Genomic DNA, 19968 nt, shown 5'->3' on the forward strand with positions numbered 1-19968 from the left:
AGGGACCTCTCGGTTCAGAAACAGTTTGATCCTAAGAACTATAAACACACTCAATCAGTCCATCAAGTGCTCCTTGTAGAACTGTTTGTACTGATAAGTACAATTACCTCACTGTAAACTTGTGATACAGTTATAATATTGCACAACCTGAGCCACTTTATAAAGCGCGTATTTGTATATGATGACAATATCATTTTTAAGATGAAATGCAGCAAAATATGTTTATTACATTATACAGATAAAAAGTTAACATCATTTAAATATTCTATATTGTTAATAAGTAAACATGTGAGTACACGGTGGTGCAGCACTAGCTAGTTCAGGAACTGGTCCTGCCTTGCGCTGTATTCTTTCTGGGACTGGCGCGACACTGGAAGGATAGATGGATAGAATAATTAAACATGTACTATGAAGATGTTTAAATGTTCTTTAAAAGTTTTGAAGAATCGGCGTTCTAAGCTTACAGATGGCTTAACATCTATTACAGAGCTGATTGTGTGGCGATTGGCTACTTGGAGAAAGAAAAGTAAGGACAGGAATTGGGGGTCAGTACATTTGAAAGAGACAGTACTGCTCCAATAAATGATTTCATCGAAGGTCCAGAAGAAATATTGATCAGTCTTGAAGGCTCAGATAGCATCTCCGCAATTTCTAAAAACATTTTAAAGAACCTTCCTTTCAAAGACCCCAGGGCACAAATTGGGAAAGGATCTTTCACTTAACAGAGAAGGAGTGGAAGGCAGCCATGCACAGAATACATTCTAGCTCCATATCATGCACATTTATCTTGATTAGAACTAAGCATAATGTTTCCAGGGAGAAAATCAACCTGTGAACATTGCAATCAAGCTCCAGCCTCACTTGGCCATGTTTTTGGTGTGCACCAAATTAGCATCATTCTGGGCTGAAACCTTTAAATGCCTATCAGACAGCCTTGGCGTCACAATCCGTCCACATCCATTCACAGCCATGTTTGGTGGACTCCTAGAAGGGCATAAAGTGGAGAAGGACAAATAAATTGTAACTGCCTTTACTACAGAACAAGCAGAAGTAGAATCCCAACCCACCACCTTTAAGTCAGTGGGTAACTGATGTCCTATACTATCTGAAATTGGAAAAAGTAAAAATGTCACTCAAAGGACCTGTTCAAAACATTTTTAAAATATGGCAGGATCTAATCAATAATATTTTAGAATAATCTTTCATATCAGGGAAAAGGATGCTCTTCCTTCCTTGCTGCTTTTAAAGATTTGCTCTGGTTGTTGGCTCTCCTCTCTTTCTTTTGGGTGGGGATTGAATTTTGGTTTGTTAAGTTTGACTTAATTGTATGGAATGTTATTCGCTTTCAATTTAAAAAAACAGCAAACAGAGTTGGATATACATGTTAAAACGCTGTGTATATATTCTGGCAGGGCATATTTACATTTTCAATTATACAGAAATGTTAACTTTCTTTAGTTATTTGTTTAGACTGTAGTGGGTGCCACACGTGCTATTGTCCGGTTGTCAGTTAGGGAGCACATTAAGAATTGGGGAAATACGTTTTTAAGGGGAGGACCCGACGTGGACAGGGAAGTTGGGGCTGAAGATTCTTTAACTGGAAAAGCAGGGGGACAGAGAGAGAGACCTCGAGCGGTGTAGCAAGGAGAAGCAACGAGTTAGCGCCAAGAATCCACCTAATGGAAGAATGTTTTTTTTTTTTTTTTACTCGCTGATACAAGGGAGACAAACTTTTTTGGTTTCACTGAGGCAATCAACCTTTAGGGTCAAGTAGGACAGAACCTTTTTTGTTATCGGCTAGGCTCTCGGCATACTTCCAACATTACACCTTTTCCAGGAACTGTAAGGACAGTGAACCAATTTGGGAAACATCTCGCCCCCTAATCTGTGGAAGGTTGTTTTTGATTTATGTTATGTACTTGTTTGTTGGGGGAATTACTTAAACTGTTTTTTCTTTCAATATGTAAATATATCTTTTTCTTTTTTTTTTTTTGTCTTTCATCATTGTAACGCTTATTGTCTTATGCGGGGGCATGTGGTGAGGGGGTCAAAAATAAGGACGAGTGTTGGTCACTTTACCCCGAAAGATTTTAATAACAAACTGCTTTTCTCTAGCGGTATTCTGATCGTACAGCGACCCAGGGTTTAGTTGTTCTCCTGGGGCGGCGGTACAGATTAGTGGTCGCCCATACGGGGATCAAACTCGCGACCTTGGCATTATCAGCACCAACCGTCCTGTCCGTGTTGTGTCCTCCCCTTAAAGGTGTATTTGATGGACCCCCTAAGACGATGCAAACTGACACATGTGCCACCCGCTACAAGACGTGTAGTCAGAAGGTGGAGGCCTCCTCTCTGCATCTACTGGTGTTGTTAGTCAGATCTGTTGATTCAGGTGTTTTGAGCACTGAAATCTACATCTTCTGTGGCTCTTTGTTATCAAACTCTCTTAACGGCAGTCCTCTTAGAGGAGCGTGACACATCATTTACTTCAAATGCATATTTCTCAGTTCATATTTTCAGATACATAGCCGTCAATTCTTTCACGCTTACATCGGCTTCTAAATTATTGTCGTAACACCAAACAACAGAGACCGCAAACTGCATCTGGCACAACATATTGCTCACTTTTGCTACTCGTCCACTGACACCTTTGAATGGCAATGCATAATCTGATTTTACATTAAGGTTTTTCAATACAACAGGCTATATTTATTTTTTGACATGCACAGTGCACCATCAGCACACACAGCACACATTTTTATGTTTAATGGGGGTCTTTTAGGAGGCTGTAGACAGTTCTTTTTAATCAGAACCTTGCTCTCAGTCATATCAGGGTATTGAGAGCACCGCTGCTCTTTGTAGTTCCAAATCACCACCTTGACTTTGAGTGCTGCCTTCATGAGGCTTTGCATTAGTTTAGAAATGTGACACTCTGTGACCCATCTAATTGTCCCCACATAGTGTTAATAAAAGTCTACTGAAATGGACGGCTAGGACGCCCAAAGATTGGAAGGGTGGAGGAAGGCAACTAATTTGGGACAGCAGCTTAGCGGTGCCCTGGATTCCCACAGGACGCCATGGGATCTGGAGTTTGGCTTCACAGCCTTGCTGGATACCATAGGTGCCACCAGGGAGACTGGGGGATTTTTACTTTCTGTATAGCCCTGTAGTACTCCCAAGTCACGGGGACAGAAGCCCCAAAGTACTTCCGGGCTGAAGAAAACTCAAGCCCTCCATCTGACCTGAGTACTGATAAGTCACATGGAAGGAAGGACGGAAGCATTTCTGGGTCAAGAACTATATAAAGGACTGTTGGGAACCCAGCAAGTGAGCCGGAGTAGGGAAGTAGATGACAGAGCTTGCTGGGTGGTGTGGAGAAGAATATTGTATTTATTTTTTGTTGATATATTTGTGTATGGTGGCTGGAGTGCTTTAAAATTACGTTCAAGTAGAAAAAATAATTAAAAGATCTTCTTTGTGTTTTTACCCTATGTCTGCCTATCTGTCTGTTGGGTTTAAGGGGCGATAGCGACCCCTAGCATTCATACAGCGTACATGTATGTAAGATAAAACTGCACTAGTGAAGAAAAGCTCACCAGAACACAGGAAGAACATGCAAAGTCCACATGAGCAATGAGGCCACTAATCAAACACAGGCCACTAAAAGCCAACATGATGCCCCTCATTATACACAAACTGTCCAAATGCCCATATTTGTGCTAAGAAGTACTCATGCTAACCACAGCGCCACTTAGGGTGCCACTAGCTTCTGTAATAATGCAGGCTTCCGAACTGTGAGGTGGAAGTCACTTGATTAAAGTGACCATCGCATTTAAACTCATTTAATAAACTTGCGCAGCATTTTTTCTCATTTTGCTTGAAAACGACTACAGTCATATAAATAATGTAAAACATTTCTCCTTTCCTTGCAAAGACTAGAATGAGCTCTTCGATAAAAATTGATCTCAGTGACATTTGAGACCTCGGCTTTGAGAGCAGCCCTGTTCGGCTCACATTAAGTCGTCCCATTTGAAAGAACTCGGGCATGTTGTGAGCTTCTTGAATGCCACGGCTCTGTGAAATGAAGATGAGGAAAATCAATCTTGAAAATGAGAGGAGATTTTGATTGCCGCTCCCCCCTTGCCTCCCCCCAGCCCATGTAATCCAGAGAAACCATTTATATAATGAGAAGAAATTGATTTTTAGCAGGGAGAAGCCTTCCTATTGCACATTACACCAGTTAATCTTCTTATACTAATTAAAATCCTCAAGGAAAGAAAAAGGAAAATCAGCATCCAGGTGTTGATTGGTTGTCACCACGAGGCAGTGTCCAGATTACTTCGACGTTGCTAATGGATGTCACCAGACCACCTGTTTAAGCCCCTAGTTCTCCACTCACATTAGGCCGATGTTAACACGGCTACAAGAGAATGGGGCTCATCCACACAAAAGACAGCTTCTTTTCATGAATTAATTCACTCAGGCCTGTCCTTAACATGAGATCAGCGAAAATGAATGACAAAAGCAATTTTCAATATCATTTCAAATGGAATTTTAAAAGAGTTTTCATAAGGGACTAAGGCATCCCAAAGCCACCCCAGTTCTGACTGAGATCAATGCAAACCAACCCTTCGTATCACTTGGGCTTTGTGTCTGTTTGCAGGATTTACAGTCAGGAAACCATATGCAGAGTTGGGGTAATTAGTTACAAATGACCAATTACCTCCCTCTAATTGTAATGGAATTACTTTACTCATTACTTCCTAGGAAATGTAATTACTTTATGACTTATAATTATAAAAAATTATAAAAACGTTAGGACAGATGAATAATTGCTAATAAAGGAGTGTTACTTTGATTTGTATTCAGACAAACAGCATAAGGACAAGGGATTTTGTGTTTGACCTAATCAGCTGCATTGCTTTTTGAAGATATTTATTCTGTGACTGCAACACATTCCAAAAATAGGGTAGTTTAGGACAAATAATGATGTCAGTCGGTCATTTATTAACACACTTAGTCCTGAACAGGGTCAAAGGGGGCTGCTAGAGCCCATCCCAGCTAGCATAGGGTGCAAGGAAGGAACAAACCCCAGACAGGGCGCCAGTCCATCGCTGGGTGAACAGCCACACACACACAAACAATAGGGCTAATCTGCGATCGGCAAGTCACCTAACCTGCATGTCCCCCAGAGCTTAGAGGCAAGGAAGATACCTCCCAGAACTTAACCATAAACCAAAACCTACAGGGCCAGGGGAGCCAGGGGAGCCTGGAGGATGAGCATTAAGCGTCACATCCCCAGGGCCCAACCCGACTCCAAAATCTACAGGGCCAGCACAGCCTGGAGGACGAGGATCTAGCATCACGTCCCCCAGGGCCTAACCCAACTCCAAAGCCCACAAGGCCACGGGGGGGCTGGAGAAAGGCAGCAAACAAGCCGATAACTCTAAAGACCCTATGCACCATCTGTTAACTAGGTACGACCCATACAATAATACCAAAGCACTTGCTGGGATAAGAGGCAATGGCTCTGAGTTTAGATGGACAGTGCTTCTTTCTTCTTTTCCAGGGAATCTCCTGAGCATTCCTGAGTGAATTTGGGAAAGGAGTTTACCTCACAAAAAACCTAACCTGCATGTCTTTTGACTGTGGGAGGAAACCCACACAGACATGGGGAGAACCTGCAAACTCCACACATGGACGACCTGGGATGAGAACCGTGCCGCCCTAATAACGATGTAACAAGATGAAATGTGATGTGAAGCAGGCGAGGCCATCGTGTTCTAGTACTGTATATAAGGAGTCTCCAAAAAAAGGCTAAGGATGGGTCACATGGCCGTCAACTTACCAGCAGACCATCCAAAGACAAACCCAATAGAGTGTGCAAGATAATGAATCAAGAAATCCAGTCAAGCCTTGGTGCATAAAACGCAATGCTGAAGAGCACTTCTGATTATGCACGATCTCTGATGTGTTTTGTGAGTTCTAGAATCTTCAATCATTTTGTTTTTTGACTTTGCCAGTGGATTGCATATTGGACATTATGAAATATTATTAAAGATCCTCCGTTTACCAGGGTTTGATGGTATAGCTCTGCAGTAGAGGGCATATTGGAGAATGTAGTGCTGTAAGTCCACAGAAGCTCTCAACGCCTGTGACCTATGAAAGGGTTAGATGCCGATTTTGGCCAGTTTTCCATTTGTTTCTAGTTTGATAATAAAAATAAACAAATAAAGACCAGAACAAGACTACAAAGAAGATTCAATGGCAGAAGTGTTCCCAGAAGCACAGTACCCTCAATAATTGTGAAATGTAAGACGTCCGTCCATACTTAATGACTGGGCAAGAAGGGTAGCCATCTCACCAGCACTCCGTCAATCAGATGGAAGCCACTCTTGAGTAAAAGGCTCATGCCAGCCCACTTTTGAAGGACTCTGAGAGCCTGAGGAAAAAGATTCTCTGGTCCTAGGAGACTAAAAAGTTAACTTTTTGAGCAGAACTCCTTTTGAGCAGGGAGGCCCTGAGGTTAATAGTCTAAATTTTAACCCTAATCCTAGGCTGAATAACGATGGCCACCCCAATCACAACCCTAACCTTAACAACTTCGGGGATTCCACGTTTAACTTGGAAGGAGGCCCTGAGGTTAATAGTCTAAATCCTAACCCTAATTCTATGTGGAATAACGAGAACCACCCTAATCCCAACCCTAATTTTAAGAACTTTGGGGGGGTCATCATTTAGCTTTGATTATGGCCCAGAGATTAATGGTTTATCTGTTGGGAATATGCTGTATGGGACTTTGAGAGGTGATGGTGGAGAGGAATTTTGGATAAAAAGGAAAAAGGGTGATTGTCAGGAGCAGGGATTCGACGGGTTGGTGAGAGGAAGTTGGTTGGTGTATGTGGGGGATGAACCATCAGTAATGGAGGTAATGACTCTGGAACAATGTTTTTTTACCAATAAACATGTATAAGTTAATACAGGATCTATTTGGATTTATTGGGTATTCGGAGTGGAAACGAGACAAGGGAGAAGGGGAGAATATTGTGTGGAATGAGGAAAATGAGATTCTAGGAGAGGGGGAGGAGTTAGCACTACAGGAGGATCAGGGGTCACCTAATTTAATTTCTTTAGTAGATTTTTCAGAAACGAGTTTTGAACAAAATAAATTACTGGTGGTTTTAACCTTTTCTATTCAGGCACAGGCTATGGTTCAGGTGTTGCAACAGAATTTTAGAGATTTCCAACTCAAGTTTGAACCTTTACAGGACTACAAACTAATTATAGCTTACCGTAGAAATTTAAATTTAAAGGACATGTTGGTACATGCTTCATGTGCCAACAAAAAGAAGGTGAATAGAATGGCTTGGGTATAATAAATAAAAAAATAATTAAGATTACATTTACTAGAGTTGAAATACCAATATTTCAGACATTTCAGTTAAAATCTAAAAAATGTATTTATGCAATACAATGTGTGGAGTGTGGTAAAATATATATAGGGCAAACCAAGAATTCTATTATGGAAAGGTTTGTACAACACCTTCGGTTCATACAGAACCAAAGAAAACATACAGTGCTCTACCTACACTTTTCAAATGAATCACATCGACCAATTATGTTCGGGTTGGAACAAGATAGGAATTGGAGTCTCCGTAGGCGTCTACAAAAAGAAAAGGATTGGATAGATACCTTAGGAACGTTATGATCCAGATGGTTTAAATGAGAAGTAGAATTTGTTTTAAAAGTATTTTGGTCTATTTAACATATTGTTTTATAAAGAATTTAGGGGTTTATTTATTAAAATTTTATAAAATTTGATTTATTTAATATACATTTTTTTATAAATAAAATTATTTATTTAAAATATATTAAAATAGATTAGATTTATAATGTGTTTGATTCATTTTCAGAATAATTGTTTTATAACAAAAATAAATTATTTTTTAAACTTGAGGATAGTGAGCCAGGGCCTGCAGTAATGTTTTTATCCCCTTCCCTAATCCTAATACCATCTCTATGGTAAAGCATGGTGGTAGCAGCATCATGTTATGGAGGTGCAGGGTCAGGGAGACAGATAAGAAATGAGGGATGGATGAATGCGGCCAAATACAGAGAGATCCATGAAGAGAACCTACTTAAGAGTGCATGCAACCTCAGACTGGGACAACAGCCAAGACAACGCTGGAGTGGTTAGACTGTTCTGGAGTGGCCCAGCCAAAGCTCAGACCTAAACCTCATGGAACACGTGTGGAGAGACCTGAAGATGGTAGTTTACAGAGATTTATCATCCAATCTAATGGGCCTTTAATGGATATATATATATATATATATATATATATATATATATATATATATATACTGTATGCCAGTAACGGCGCACTACATGAATACACTTGACTTTCATAGTTTTAAAACTTAAAACTGATTAGGTCAGTGTTTGTGTTGCAATTACTTAGTACGTTTTACTTAATTTTTCAGTTAACCTAGCACTTGAATCTTCAAGCTGCCTCAAGAATAATTTAAGATATGAAGAGGTAGGGGAAGTGATGGCGAAGTTGGTAGGGATGAGAACGACGTCCATATGCATGTGCCGCACGGCCGCCCTGCTGCTAAGAGTTGATTCTGCAATGAAATAAGAGGAATAACAAATATAATAAATATATAATAAAATAATAAAGGAATAACCTTGGAGGTCAATCATTACTATATATATATATTAGACGTCATATAGTATAAGTGTACCAAATTTTAGGTCAATAGGTGAAACGGTTTGCAAGCTACAGACATGGTAGCATATTATATATAAGATATATATATATATATATATATATATACACTCACCTAAATGATTATTAGGAACACCATACTAATACGGTGTTTGACCTCCTTTCGCCTTCAGAACTGCCTTAATTCTACGTGGCATTGATTCATCAAGGTGCTGAAAGCATTCTTTAGAAATGTTGGCCCATATTGATAGGACAGCATCTTGCAGTTGATGGAGATTTGTGGGATGCACATCCAGGGCACGAAGCTCCGCTCCACCACATCCCAAAGATGCTCTACTGGGTTGAGATCTGGTGACTGTGGGGCCATTTTAGTACAGTGAACTCATTGTCATGTTCAAGAAACCAATTTGAAATGATTCGAGCTTTGTGACATGGTGCATTATCCTGCTGGAAGTAACCATCAGAGGATGGGTACATGGTGGTCATGAAGGGATGGACATGGTCAGAAACAATGCTCAGGTAGCCCGTGGCATTTAAACGATGCCCAATTGGCACTAAGGGCCTAAAGTGTGCCAAGAAAACATCCCCACACCATTACACCACCACCACCAGCCTGCACAGTGGTAACAAGGCATGATGGATCCATGTTCTCATTCTGTTTACGCCAAATTCTGACTCTACCATTTGAATGTCTCAACAGAAATCGAGACTCATCAGACCAGACAACATTTTTCCAGTCTTCAACTGTCCAATTTTGGTGAGCTCGTCCAAATTGTAGCCTCTTTTTCCTATTTGTAGTGGAGATGAGTGTTACCCGGTGGGGTCTTCTGCTGTTGTAGCCCATCCGCCTCAAGGTTGTGCGTGTTGTGGCTTCACAAATGCTTTGCTGCATACCTCGGTTGTAACGAGTGGTTATTTCAGTCAAAGTTGCTCTTCTATCAGCTTGAATCAGTCAGCCCATTCTCCTCTGACCTCTAGCATCAACAAGGCATTTTCGCCCACAGGACTGCCGCATACTGGATGTTTTTCCCTTTTCACACCATTCTTTGTAAACCCTAGAAATGGTTATGCGTGAAAATCCCAGTAACTGAGCAGATTGTGAAATACTCAGACCAGCCCGTCTGGCACCAACAACCATGCCACGCTCAAAATTGCTTAAATCACCTTTCTTTCCCATTCTGACATTCAGTTTGGAGTTCAGGAGATTGTCTTGACCAGGACCACACCCTAAATGCATTGAAGCAACTGCCATGTGATTGGTTGATTAGATAATTGCATTAATGAGAAATTGAACAGGTGTTCCTAATAATCTTTTAGGTGTGTGTGTATATATATATATATATATATATATATATATATACACAAATATATATATATAGTGTTGTACTTGCTTCATTTTATTTAGTTTTTTAAATTATAAATTGCAAAATGAGAACTGAACTGTATGAGTATAAATTAAATTACAGCGAATGGAGTGTGTCACATGTTCCCATTAATCAGGACAGTGACGATTGCCAAGAAAGTTATTCTCCAGCCACTTCCCTGACCAGCCATTCTGACAGCAATGTCATTTACAATGTCACTCAGGCAGCTCTATAAAAACAGTCACTGTCACCAGGGAGACTAGAAACAATAAAAACAATGCAATTTGGCTGATAAGTTATTGACCGTGTCCTTTTGTGGTCGCTGACAGAACTCAGTTACAATAGAAAACAGAAGACATGAGGTAACGGAGTGCAAGATTTATTTTCCCTACTTTTCAAAATATATTACAAGAGAAAAATTCTTAGAAGTGAGAGCTTCATGAGTCAATCTGCTGCTTGAAAAAACAGAAATAATAAAGAGAATAATAACAAAAATGAACATTTAAATTAAAAAATGCTGCCAGCTAGCTGAACTATTTGTTTTGGCAGGCCCCTGATAAACCTCTGTGTTAAACAGGCCATTTATTAAGCATCACATTTAGCTGATGGTGGTCCTGTGGGGGCACTGCCAGTCCAAAGCCATGGATTTCCCATTTTTCCAATGCATTTAAACAAATTTAAAGCCAATTAATAATCACGTGAATACTTTTCTAAGATGACCATTAAACAACATACACACCGTAGAAGTCCAAACACACCCAAATCATTCTGTTGTTCCTGCAGTTCTTCTTTTGCCAATAAAGCTGTTTAATGAAGATAATGATGACAGCATTTCTCCATCACTGCCCAGAAGGAGCATGCTTACTGCACACCTGTTCAGTAATTTAGACTTTGGTACATTTAACAATGTCAGAAACTAAAGGACATAAGCGAAAAGAAAGAGCACAGAAGCAGCATCTGCCACATTCTAATGAAGCGCATTCTGAGGCTGTGGACGCCTCCAATTCCAAAGCTGTACTTAAATAGTGACGTGGACATCATGTTAGAAGAGCCCATGCCTAGAAAAAACAAGAAGGTAAAAACTGACAAATGTGCTTTTAATACTTTACTGTCATAAGAACATCAGCTGCAGGGAATTAGAAAACGAAATACTGAAAGGAAGAATGAAACTCGCAGAACACAAAAACAAATAAACAGAGGCAAAGCATCGGAAGTGCAGCATTTCTGGGCCTGGCTGCAGTGCTGCTGAAGCCCCCTCTTGTCCCCTCTCTCTTATGCTGGGCCCACTGCCTAAAGTTGACAGCCCCCTAGTGACCAAGCCTGCTCTGCTGGCCATACGTGCAAGAGAAACTGCACAACCAGTCAATATTAACTTTGTTTTTGTTAACAATCACAATTCCTGATATAAATTTGATACTAAAATTTAAAATTTAGATTAAACAAGGGCCATCACTCTCCAGCATGCACTTGTGGTACAGTATATCCAGGAGGGGGTGTCACTTGCCCAAATAATCCCCCCAGAGGTTTATTCTCACCATGAATGCCGTTCTCTGGAGTTTGGTTTTCTTCTCCTCCTCACTGGACTTTATGTTGTCATAGTTTCTTTATATTCATCAAACTGAGGTTGTCCTCCAGTATTTTGGTGTGTGTTTAGTGTTGGCAGATCACATGTGTGTTAATGTTTTATAGCTCTTTGGATTGCAGTCCATGCCCACTTTCTGAGTCTGTACTCAGTGAAGGCTGAGATACAAAAATAAATTGAACTGACAACGAACAAAGGCCGATATCGACGCAACTGTTGATGCTGTTAGACCACAATCTGTGTGTGTGCATTGGCCAGATTGTAAAACCTTCCAATCAGTGCCCTCTTTACAGAAGCTTTTCAATGGCAAACTCTCACCAGAGGAAAAGCTCAATGATTGTTTCAGCTCCCGACCACCACATACTAAAGGAAAGACTTGTGTCCAGTTGCTCTTACCAGTTCAATTTTCAGTTTATTTTTGTATAGCACTCTTCAATGAGTGGAGGCTGAGAGCGCCGTTCTGTACGAATTAATAATTAGATAATGACTACACATAAAGACACAGACTGGTCCACTCAAACAGGAAAACAAAGTGGTTTGAAACTGAATGACATGAATGGAGCTCAAAAATATCTGTCCATGAAGTAATTATTGAACTGTGGTTAGCTGAAAACAGGGGAAAGGAAAACAAAAACCCCAGTGCATCGAGCAGATCACGTAGCGTATTCTTCTGCTGGAGGCCCCAGCCCTTTAAGATTCAGCCCAGGGTGCCGAGGTTTCTCTGCCAGTCATGCCAAATGGAGGCACTGAAATTTAAATCATAATTTATTTAAGGTGTTCTTCATTTTTTATCTACAGTTTGCCTTTAGTCCCCTTCACTTTTGGAAAACTGTCTACCAAAATGCAAGTTTGAGCTGTGACTAGAAAAGAAACGGTCAAAGCACAACCAAAAAACACAAGTCGGAAACAGGCAGACAGGCAGTTGCTGCCAGCAAGTCAAAGAGCAGACTAGCATCTGACCCAAACATGTCAAATGCAAACCCTCAAGGACTTTCAGAATTCTGCTCCAGTCGCCATAACATAAAGCCTATGTTAGGTCAGATTATCTCAGGGCACAATGTGAGCTACCACAGCTATGCTGATGACACACAGCTGTACTTATCAATAGCACCTGATGACCCTGATTCTCTTGATTCACTAACACAATGTCTGACTTGTATCTCAGAATGGATGAATAGTAACTTTCTCAAGTTAAATAAAGAGAAAACTGAAATCTTAGTAATTGGCAATAATGGATACAATGAGGCTATTAGAAATAAACTGGATACATTAGAATTAAAAATCAAGACGGAGGTAAAAGGCTTAGGTGTAATTGTTGACTGTAATCTGAATTTTAAATCGCATATTAATCAGATCACTAAGACAGCATTTTTTCACTTAAGAAACATAGCTAAAGTTAGACCTCTTATATCACTGAAAGATGCTGAGAAATTAGTTCACGCATTTGTTTTCAGTCGACTAGATTACTGTAATGCACTCCTCTCAGGACTGCCCAAAAAAGACATAAATCGTTTGCAACTAGTGTAGAATGCAGCTGCTAGAATCCTAACTGGGAAAAGAAAATCCGAGCACATCTCTCCAGTTTTGATGTCACTACACTGGTTGCCTGTGTCATTCAGGATTGACTTTAAAATTCTGCTTATGGTTTATAAAGCCTTAAATAATCTCGCCCCATCTTATATATCGGAATGTCTGACACCATATATTCCAAATCGTAACCTTAGATCCTCAAATGAGTATCTCCTTAGAATTCCAAGAACATAACTTAAAAGAAGTGGTGAGGCGGCCTTCTGCTGCTATGCACCTAAAATCTGGAATAGCCTGCCAATAGGAATTCGCCAGGCTAATACAGTGGAGCACTTTAAAAAACTGCTGAAAACACATTACTTTAACATGGCCTTTTTATAACTTCATTTTAATCTTAATTTAACTTAATCCTGATACTCTGTATGTTCAATTCATCATAACAACTATTCATGGTGGCTCTAAAATCCGTACTGACCCCTACTCTCTCTTCTGTTTTTTTTTTCCGGTTTCTTTGTGGTGGTGGCCTGCGCCACCTCCACCTACTCAAAGCTTCATGATGCTCCAACAATGATGGATGGATTAAAAGGCAGAAGTCTACGTGACCATCATCATCATCATCAAGTCCTTCCGTGAGAACCCTAAATCCAAAGAGGACTGTTTCATGTATGTTAGGTAGAATGCCCAGAGGGGACTAGGCGGTCTCGTGGTCTGGAACCCCTACAGATTTTATTTTTTTTTCCAGCCGTCTGGAGTTTTTTTTGTTTTTTCTGTCCCCCCTGGCCATTGAACCTTACTCTTATTCTATGTTAATTAATCTTGACTTATTTTATTTTCTTACTGTGTCTTTTATTTTTCTATTCTTCATTTTGTAAAGCACTTTGAGCTACTTTTTGTATGAAAATGTGCTATATAAATAAATGTTGTTGTTGTTGTTATTTATGAATATGATGAGAAAAGCCATCTTTACATGTAAAAGCAGTGAACCCCAAGTGAGCCTCAAATCTGACTCAAGCCACTTGTTTGTCTCTGTTCTGAATTGAAGTTCCTTTTAGTTTTAGCAGGTGTTCTCACAATTCAACTAAAAAACTTACTGTGAGGTCTACTTTGTAGTATTGAGTGTGCCCACCAGGGGGTGCTCCAGCGCCCCAAATACCCAACACAACAGACACAGGCACAAGTACAGGAACGGCTTTTATTAAAGGGTGGGAAACGCTTTTTTTTCATTTCCCCAACCAATACAGAGTATACAGCATAGTATTAAGCAAACGGCAATGTCTTTACTTCTTCTTCTCATCTGTCTCTTCTGCCTCCACTCTTCCTCAGGTTAGCATCGTCCTCTCCCTCCCGACTCTGGCTCCCGAAATGAAGGCAGATGGCTCCTTTGAAGTGATCCTTGGAAATACTTCTGGTGTCCCCAAGGCTTGGCACTTCCAGGTAGGGCTCTCCAGTCCCTGCTGCACCCCCTGGCAGCACCCACAGCGCTCAACAAGGCTGAGTCAAAGAACTCCAATTCCCATGAAGCCCTGTGGGAAACCATGGTGCTGATGCAACCTAGTAGGGCTGCCATCTGGAGGTCCTGTATGAGTTAATGCCCTGTGAACGTTTGTCCCACACCCCGGTCCTTCCAGTGTGGAGGTGCCCTTGCTTGTCAAGAGTGCCAGCTGTCCCTCACGTGATAAATTTGAAAATGGAGTCTTCTGTGCTCAAAGAATAAATCAAATCAATGCCCTCAGCTGGTCAGAGTGGGACATGGCCTTCAGCCCCCTGTGCTGTTTCTGGTGTTGACTAGAACTGCACACTTCAGGTATGGCCGCACTATCCCCATAACTCAGTCTGAGCGTGATGTATTTTATTCTTGTTAAGCACATTTTATGATATCACCAGAGATTTTATCCACCTTTTTAATCAATTTTGCATGGGATGGTAATGTTGTGTCAGAACAAATCAGTGCATTCTTTTCCAAATTTGCTTTTTGTATGTGAATCTTGTCCATCTACATGCAGGCAAAAAGAACAATAATTACCAAAAACAGATGTGTTTGTCTAGTCTTCTTAGAGGAAGCACGTCTGTTATTCATAGCCATTGTACTTTTTGCCCGCATGGAGCACCTTACACTTCTGAACATCATACCACATTTCCCAAGTGCCTGCTCATTTTCTGTTGATTATCCAGGTCTGATTGAATTTATTTATAGCCTCTTCAGTATTTGGTATCCTCACCAGTCTGTCGTCTTCACTCACTATGCCTGAGTTCATGTCATGAATATAAAACACAAAGAGTACCATGCCATGCGGGGAGCACTCTCCTCTTATCTCTAGCCTTTGTCTTCTCACAGTTGGCTTTAGTGAGGTAGATCTCATGCTAATGCCTTTTATGTTCTAGAAGTAAAGCTTTAAAACTGGATCTTCAGCAGGTGGCACGCGAGAATGTGACTCGAGGGATCTTCATTTCAGTAATGTCACAATGACCAGTTCTGGGGCTGCTGCTCTTGTAAATTTATATAAATGATTTACGTAGAAATGTAATAGTAAATTAGGTAGAGACGATGAAGTCAGCAAAATTTCTACAGATTGATATTATAATACAGCAGACTTAGGCAGATAGGACAGATGAAGATTAATGTAAATAAATAACCTATTTTACATATGGGAGTATAAGATGCAATTACACAATTGGGGCTCTTTTTGGGCAAACTGTTTTTTTTTTTAATTTATTACCAGTTTCAAGCCCTAACATGTGCAAAATAATATAACAAGCGAAAGAATATTTGTGGGTTTACACTCAAGCACCTCTTATTCTTCCTGTGCATATCAGTGTTCTGTCTCTTACCTACACGCCTGATAACCCACATACTGCAATTTGTAGTGTCACATACATGCCCATGGGAGCCAGCTTCATGGACCCAAAGAAGGGAATTCCATGCCAGGCCAGGGGGTGGCGGGGTGCACTAAACCTTCTTCTTTATCTCTGAAAACCAAACATGAGAAATTCTGCCCAAGTCCAAAGACGTCACTTCCGGTTCTGGCCCTGAGGATGTCACTGCCAGGTATGCCCCCCGACGACGTCACTTCCAGTTACCCAAGACGATGTCACTTCCCTTTACCAACCTTAAACGCCCACCACCTTCCCTACATTGATCAGGTCTATTCTGGACTCAACACTGTACTTATTGTGCTTGTTATTTTGCCTTTTGCAGCCAGGGTGCCAATATACGGGTGGCTCCCCAAACCTTTTTCGTGTGTCGAGGCTATTATTTCACAATAGATAAACACTTGGATTCTAGAAACAGGAAATGTCATTCAATTCACTTTCACTCAACTTATTCTGGTGAGGGTCACCAAGCCGTGCTATCCGCCCCTCTGAATCCCATTGTTGCCCAGTTTTACCATATTACAAAAGAAAATCCAGCCATTCATTATTTCTTCCTGTAAAAGGAAATATTGGCCCACGTGGCAGTCGTTGTTTCAGCCAAGGTTATTTGGTGCCAGGAGTGAACTTAGACAAACCAGCAAAAGCTTCGAGATTTAAGCCGCAGCACATGACAGTAAAATGTCTAAAGCCCAGGGTCAACTCGATACAGAGTGGGTCATAAAAGTGGTACTGTTATGCCTTAAGAAAAAAGCAAAGAGAGATGAAAAGTAAGGCAGAAACCAAACAAAGTCTGTAACTAATACATCAGCCATATCTTTTGACAAAACCTAAATCAGAAGCCAAAAAGAGTATTTGAGGATAAAAAAAACGATATAATTCACTAGTAAGAGCACATCTGGAGTACAGTGATCCCTCGCTATATTGCGCTTCGACTTTCGCGGCTTCACTACATAGCGGATTTTAAATATAAGCATTTTTAAATATATATAACGGATTTTTCGCTGGTTCGCGGATTTCTGCAGACAATGGGTCTTTTAATTTATGGTACATGCTTCCTCGGTTTGTTTGCCCAGTTGATTTCATACAAGGGACGCTATTGGCGGATGGCTTAGAAGCTACCCAATCAGAGCATGTATTACATATTAACTAAAACTCCTCAATGATATACGATGTGTTTCCCGCGCTGTGCTTGATTGTTTGCTTTTCTCTCTCTCTCACCCTCTCTGACATTCTCTGCTCCTGATGGAGGGGGTGTGAGCAGAGGGGCTGTTTGCACAGAGGATACGGACGCTCCTCTAAAAAATGCTGCTTTATCGCGGTGCTTTGGCATACTTAAAAGCCCAAAAGCACGTATTGATTTTTTGATTGTTTGCTTTTCTCTCTCTCTCTCTGACATTCTCTGCTCCTGACTTGCATTCTTTGAAGAGGAAGATATGTTTGCATTCTTTTAATTGTGAGAAAGAACTGTCATCTCTGTCTTGTCATGGAGCACAGTTTAAACTTTTGACTAAAGGGTGTTATTTCATGTCTAGAGGGCTCTAATAATGTTAGCAGTGTGGGAGAGTTTATAAGGGCTTAAAATATATAAAAATAACCATACAAACATATGGTTTCTACTTCGCAGATTTTCATCTATCGCGGGGGGTTCTGGAACGCAAACCCCACGATCGAGGAGGGATTGCTGTACTGAGTGCGTTCTGGTCGCCTCGCTACAGTGCAGAGGAGAGCAGCCAGTGTATCCCAGGACTGAAGGACATGTCCTGCTACGGCAGCAGAGGAGACGCCTGGGGACCTAATCCAGGTCCAGTGGCATAGCTAGGTGCAGGTGGAGGGGGCGGTCTGGATACATGGATACAGTACAATCAGTACAATCCCCCACACACCACGTATTGCAAGAAGGTGATGCCACTGCCCGAACACTGGCATGTCAGAACACGAGTATATGCTTCAGCCGTGTAATGCCAATTCTTTTGTGACTTATCAGTGTCCGGTGCGTGTGCCTCATTTCTTTTTATATGATTCCTTGTGCTTGCTGTATTGAAGGCATCAGCATTTTAGTCTTCATATTACCATCACTGAGTTTTATTTCAGTTTAATTGAACTTGAATAACTTGGAGTGGCAGATGATCTCACAGATATCCAGAGTTCAAGCAATTCCAGACCATCCACAAAAGAAAAACCAAGAGAGGAACAAAAGCTTTTTTAGGGTTAGATTATTACTGAGGGTTCACAATCTGCTTCTTGAGAGGAGCCGGCTCTTTATGGAGCAGATAAAGAAGAGGCTACCCAATGACGAGGGAGGAATTGCAAAGGGATGATGCTTTATACAATTGCCTTGTTGGTTACTACTAATGTCCTTCTCCTATAAGGGAAAGTGACAGCGGTGTTCTTATTCATTAGGGCAAGCAATGAGGCATTGCCAGTCATTCTCCATCACATAGCAAACCTAATTTTTAGAGAGCAATCCTGCTGTATAAGGGACAGTGCAAGAAAGGTCCCAGAGTTTCCTCTCAAATACTCTTTTCTCATTTCCAACAACTGATTTGGCAAGCATGGTGTTTTCCACCTTTTCAAGTCTGACCGGACATTTTTCTCTCCCATATGTAACGGATACGTCCACAATTCCACCGTTGCTGATTCTTTCTCAGACAGGATGATGTTGGTGGGATTATTTTTGTAGCCATGATGTGCATACCTGGTTAAAAATCTCTCCCAAGAGAGCCCAGCAAAACTATTACAGAAAATGTTAAATATTGTACGTAAGAAATTTTTTTCTTACCACTTCTGGAAGCAGTTTTATTGCCAGATCATGGATCGCTTTGCCTATTATGCACAGGGATGACAGGATAAAGATGACTCCTAAGATGACGCATGCACTGGAAAATAAAAACAAAAATCACAATATTAAATTCTTTGGGTTTCAGCAGAGTGCAGAATCTAATTTACTGTTCGATGCAGGACTACTGTTTCATTCTCTAAGTGAAGTAGATTACAAACACACATTCAATCTCCAGGACTCCTAGGAAACTACGCTGAACAGGATGGTGCCAGTCCACTCCAGATATCTGAGGAGTTTAGGGACATCTCACGAGTGCTCTGGACCCATTTCTATTACCCTGCTCATTTTATTTTAATAATCTTGTTTTTGGCTATGAAGAGAAAATGAAGCCACATAAGAAACCCATGTGTGTATAAGTCAGGAGCTCCAGAGTGATTACACTTCTTCAGTGTGCCACCAGCACAGCCATAACACATACACAAATTAAAATACGAAGGGGAATCAAGCTAAAGTTAGAAAATGGGAATTGTTAGAAAATGGAAAGAATGTTAACAAAACTGCTAATGTCATTTCTCCATGTAGTCTCCACTCTTCTCAATGTACTTGCACCACCTGCCTGGAATTGCCTGGATTCCAGCAGAATAAAAGGTTTTGTCTTGTCCTCCCAAAAACTCATGCACCCGAGTTATTGTTGAACACCACAAACCGAGGGGTACTACAGTCACTAGTGCAAGTTACTGCGGCTTGCTGGAGACCAATGTGAAGCCTGCTATTCGATCCAAGCGGCGGAGACTGCTGTCTGAAGGAGATCCTTTTGCTGCAAGACAATGACACACCGCTAAAGAACACCAAGGCTTGTCTGGAGAAACTGAAGTTTGAGGTATTGCCACATCCTCCTTATTTCCCAGATCTGGCACCGTGTGATTCCCACCTTTTTGGACTGCTAAAACAACATCTGGGTCGTCATCGATTCAAGACAGATGATGACATGAAGAAAGTGCTGCACAAGTGGCTGTGAGGACAACATGAAACCTTTTATTCTGCTGGAATCCAGGCACTTCTAGGCAGGTGGCACAAGTACATTGAGAAGAGTGGAGACTACATGGAGAAATGACA

The 19968-nt window shown here is 40.9% G+C and overlaps 1 protein-coding gene across 1 annotated transcript in view; it reads right to left on the minus strand.

Annotated features, from left to right (window-relative positions):
• LOC120531682 (transmembrane protein 163-like) overlaps positions 1 to 19968 on the minus strand; it is a 319701-nt gene that overhangs the window by 59350 nt on the left and 240383 nt on the right. Inside the window, exon 5 of the mRNA XM_039757306.1 lies at positions 18853 to 18949. Coding sequence (XP_039613240.1) covers positions 18853 to 18949 — 97 coding nt within the window. The remainder of the gene's footprint in view (positions 1 to 18852; positions 18950 to 19968) is intronic.

The sequence above is a fragment of the Polypterus senegalus genome, chromosome 6, assembly GCF_016835505.1.
Source record: "Polypterus senegalus isolate Bchr_013 chromosome 6, ASM1683550v1, whole genome shotgun sequence".
Lineage (NCBI taxonomy): Eukaryota > Metazoa > Chordata > Cladistia > Polypteriformes > Polypteridae > Polypterus > Polypterus senegalus.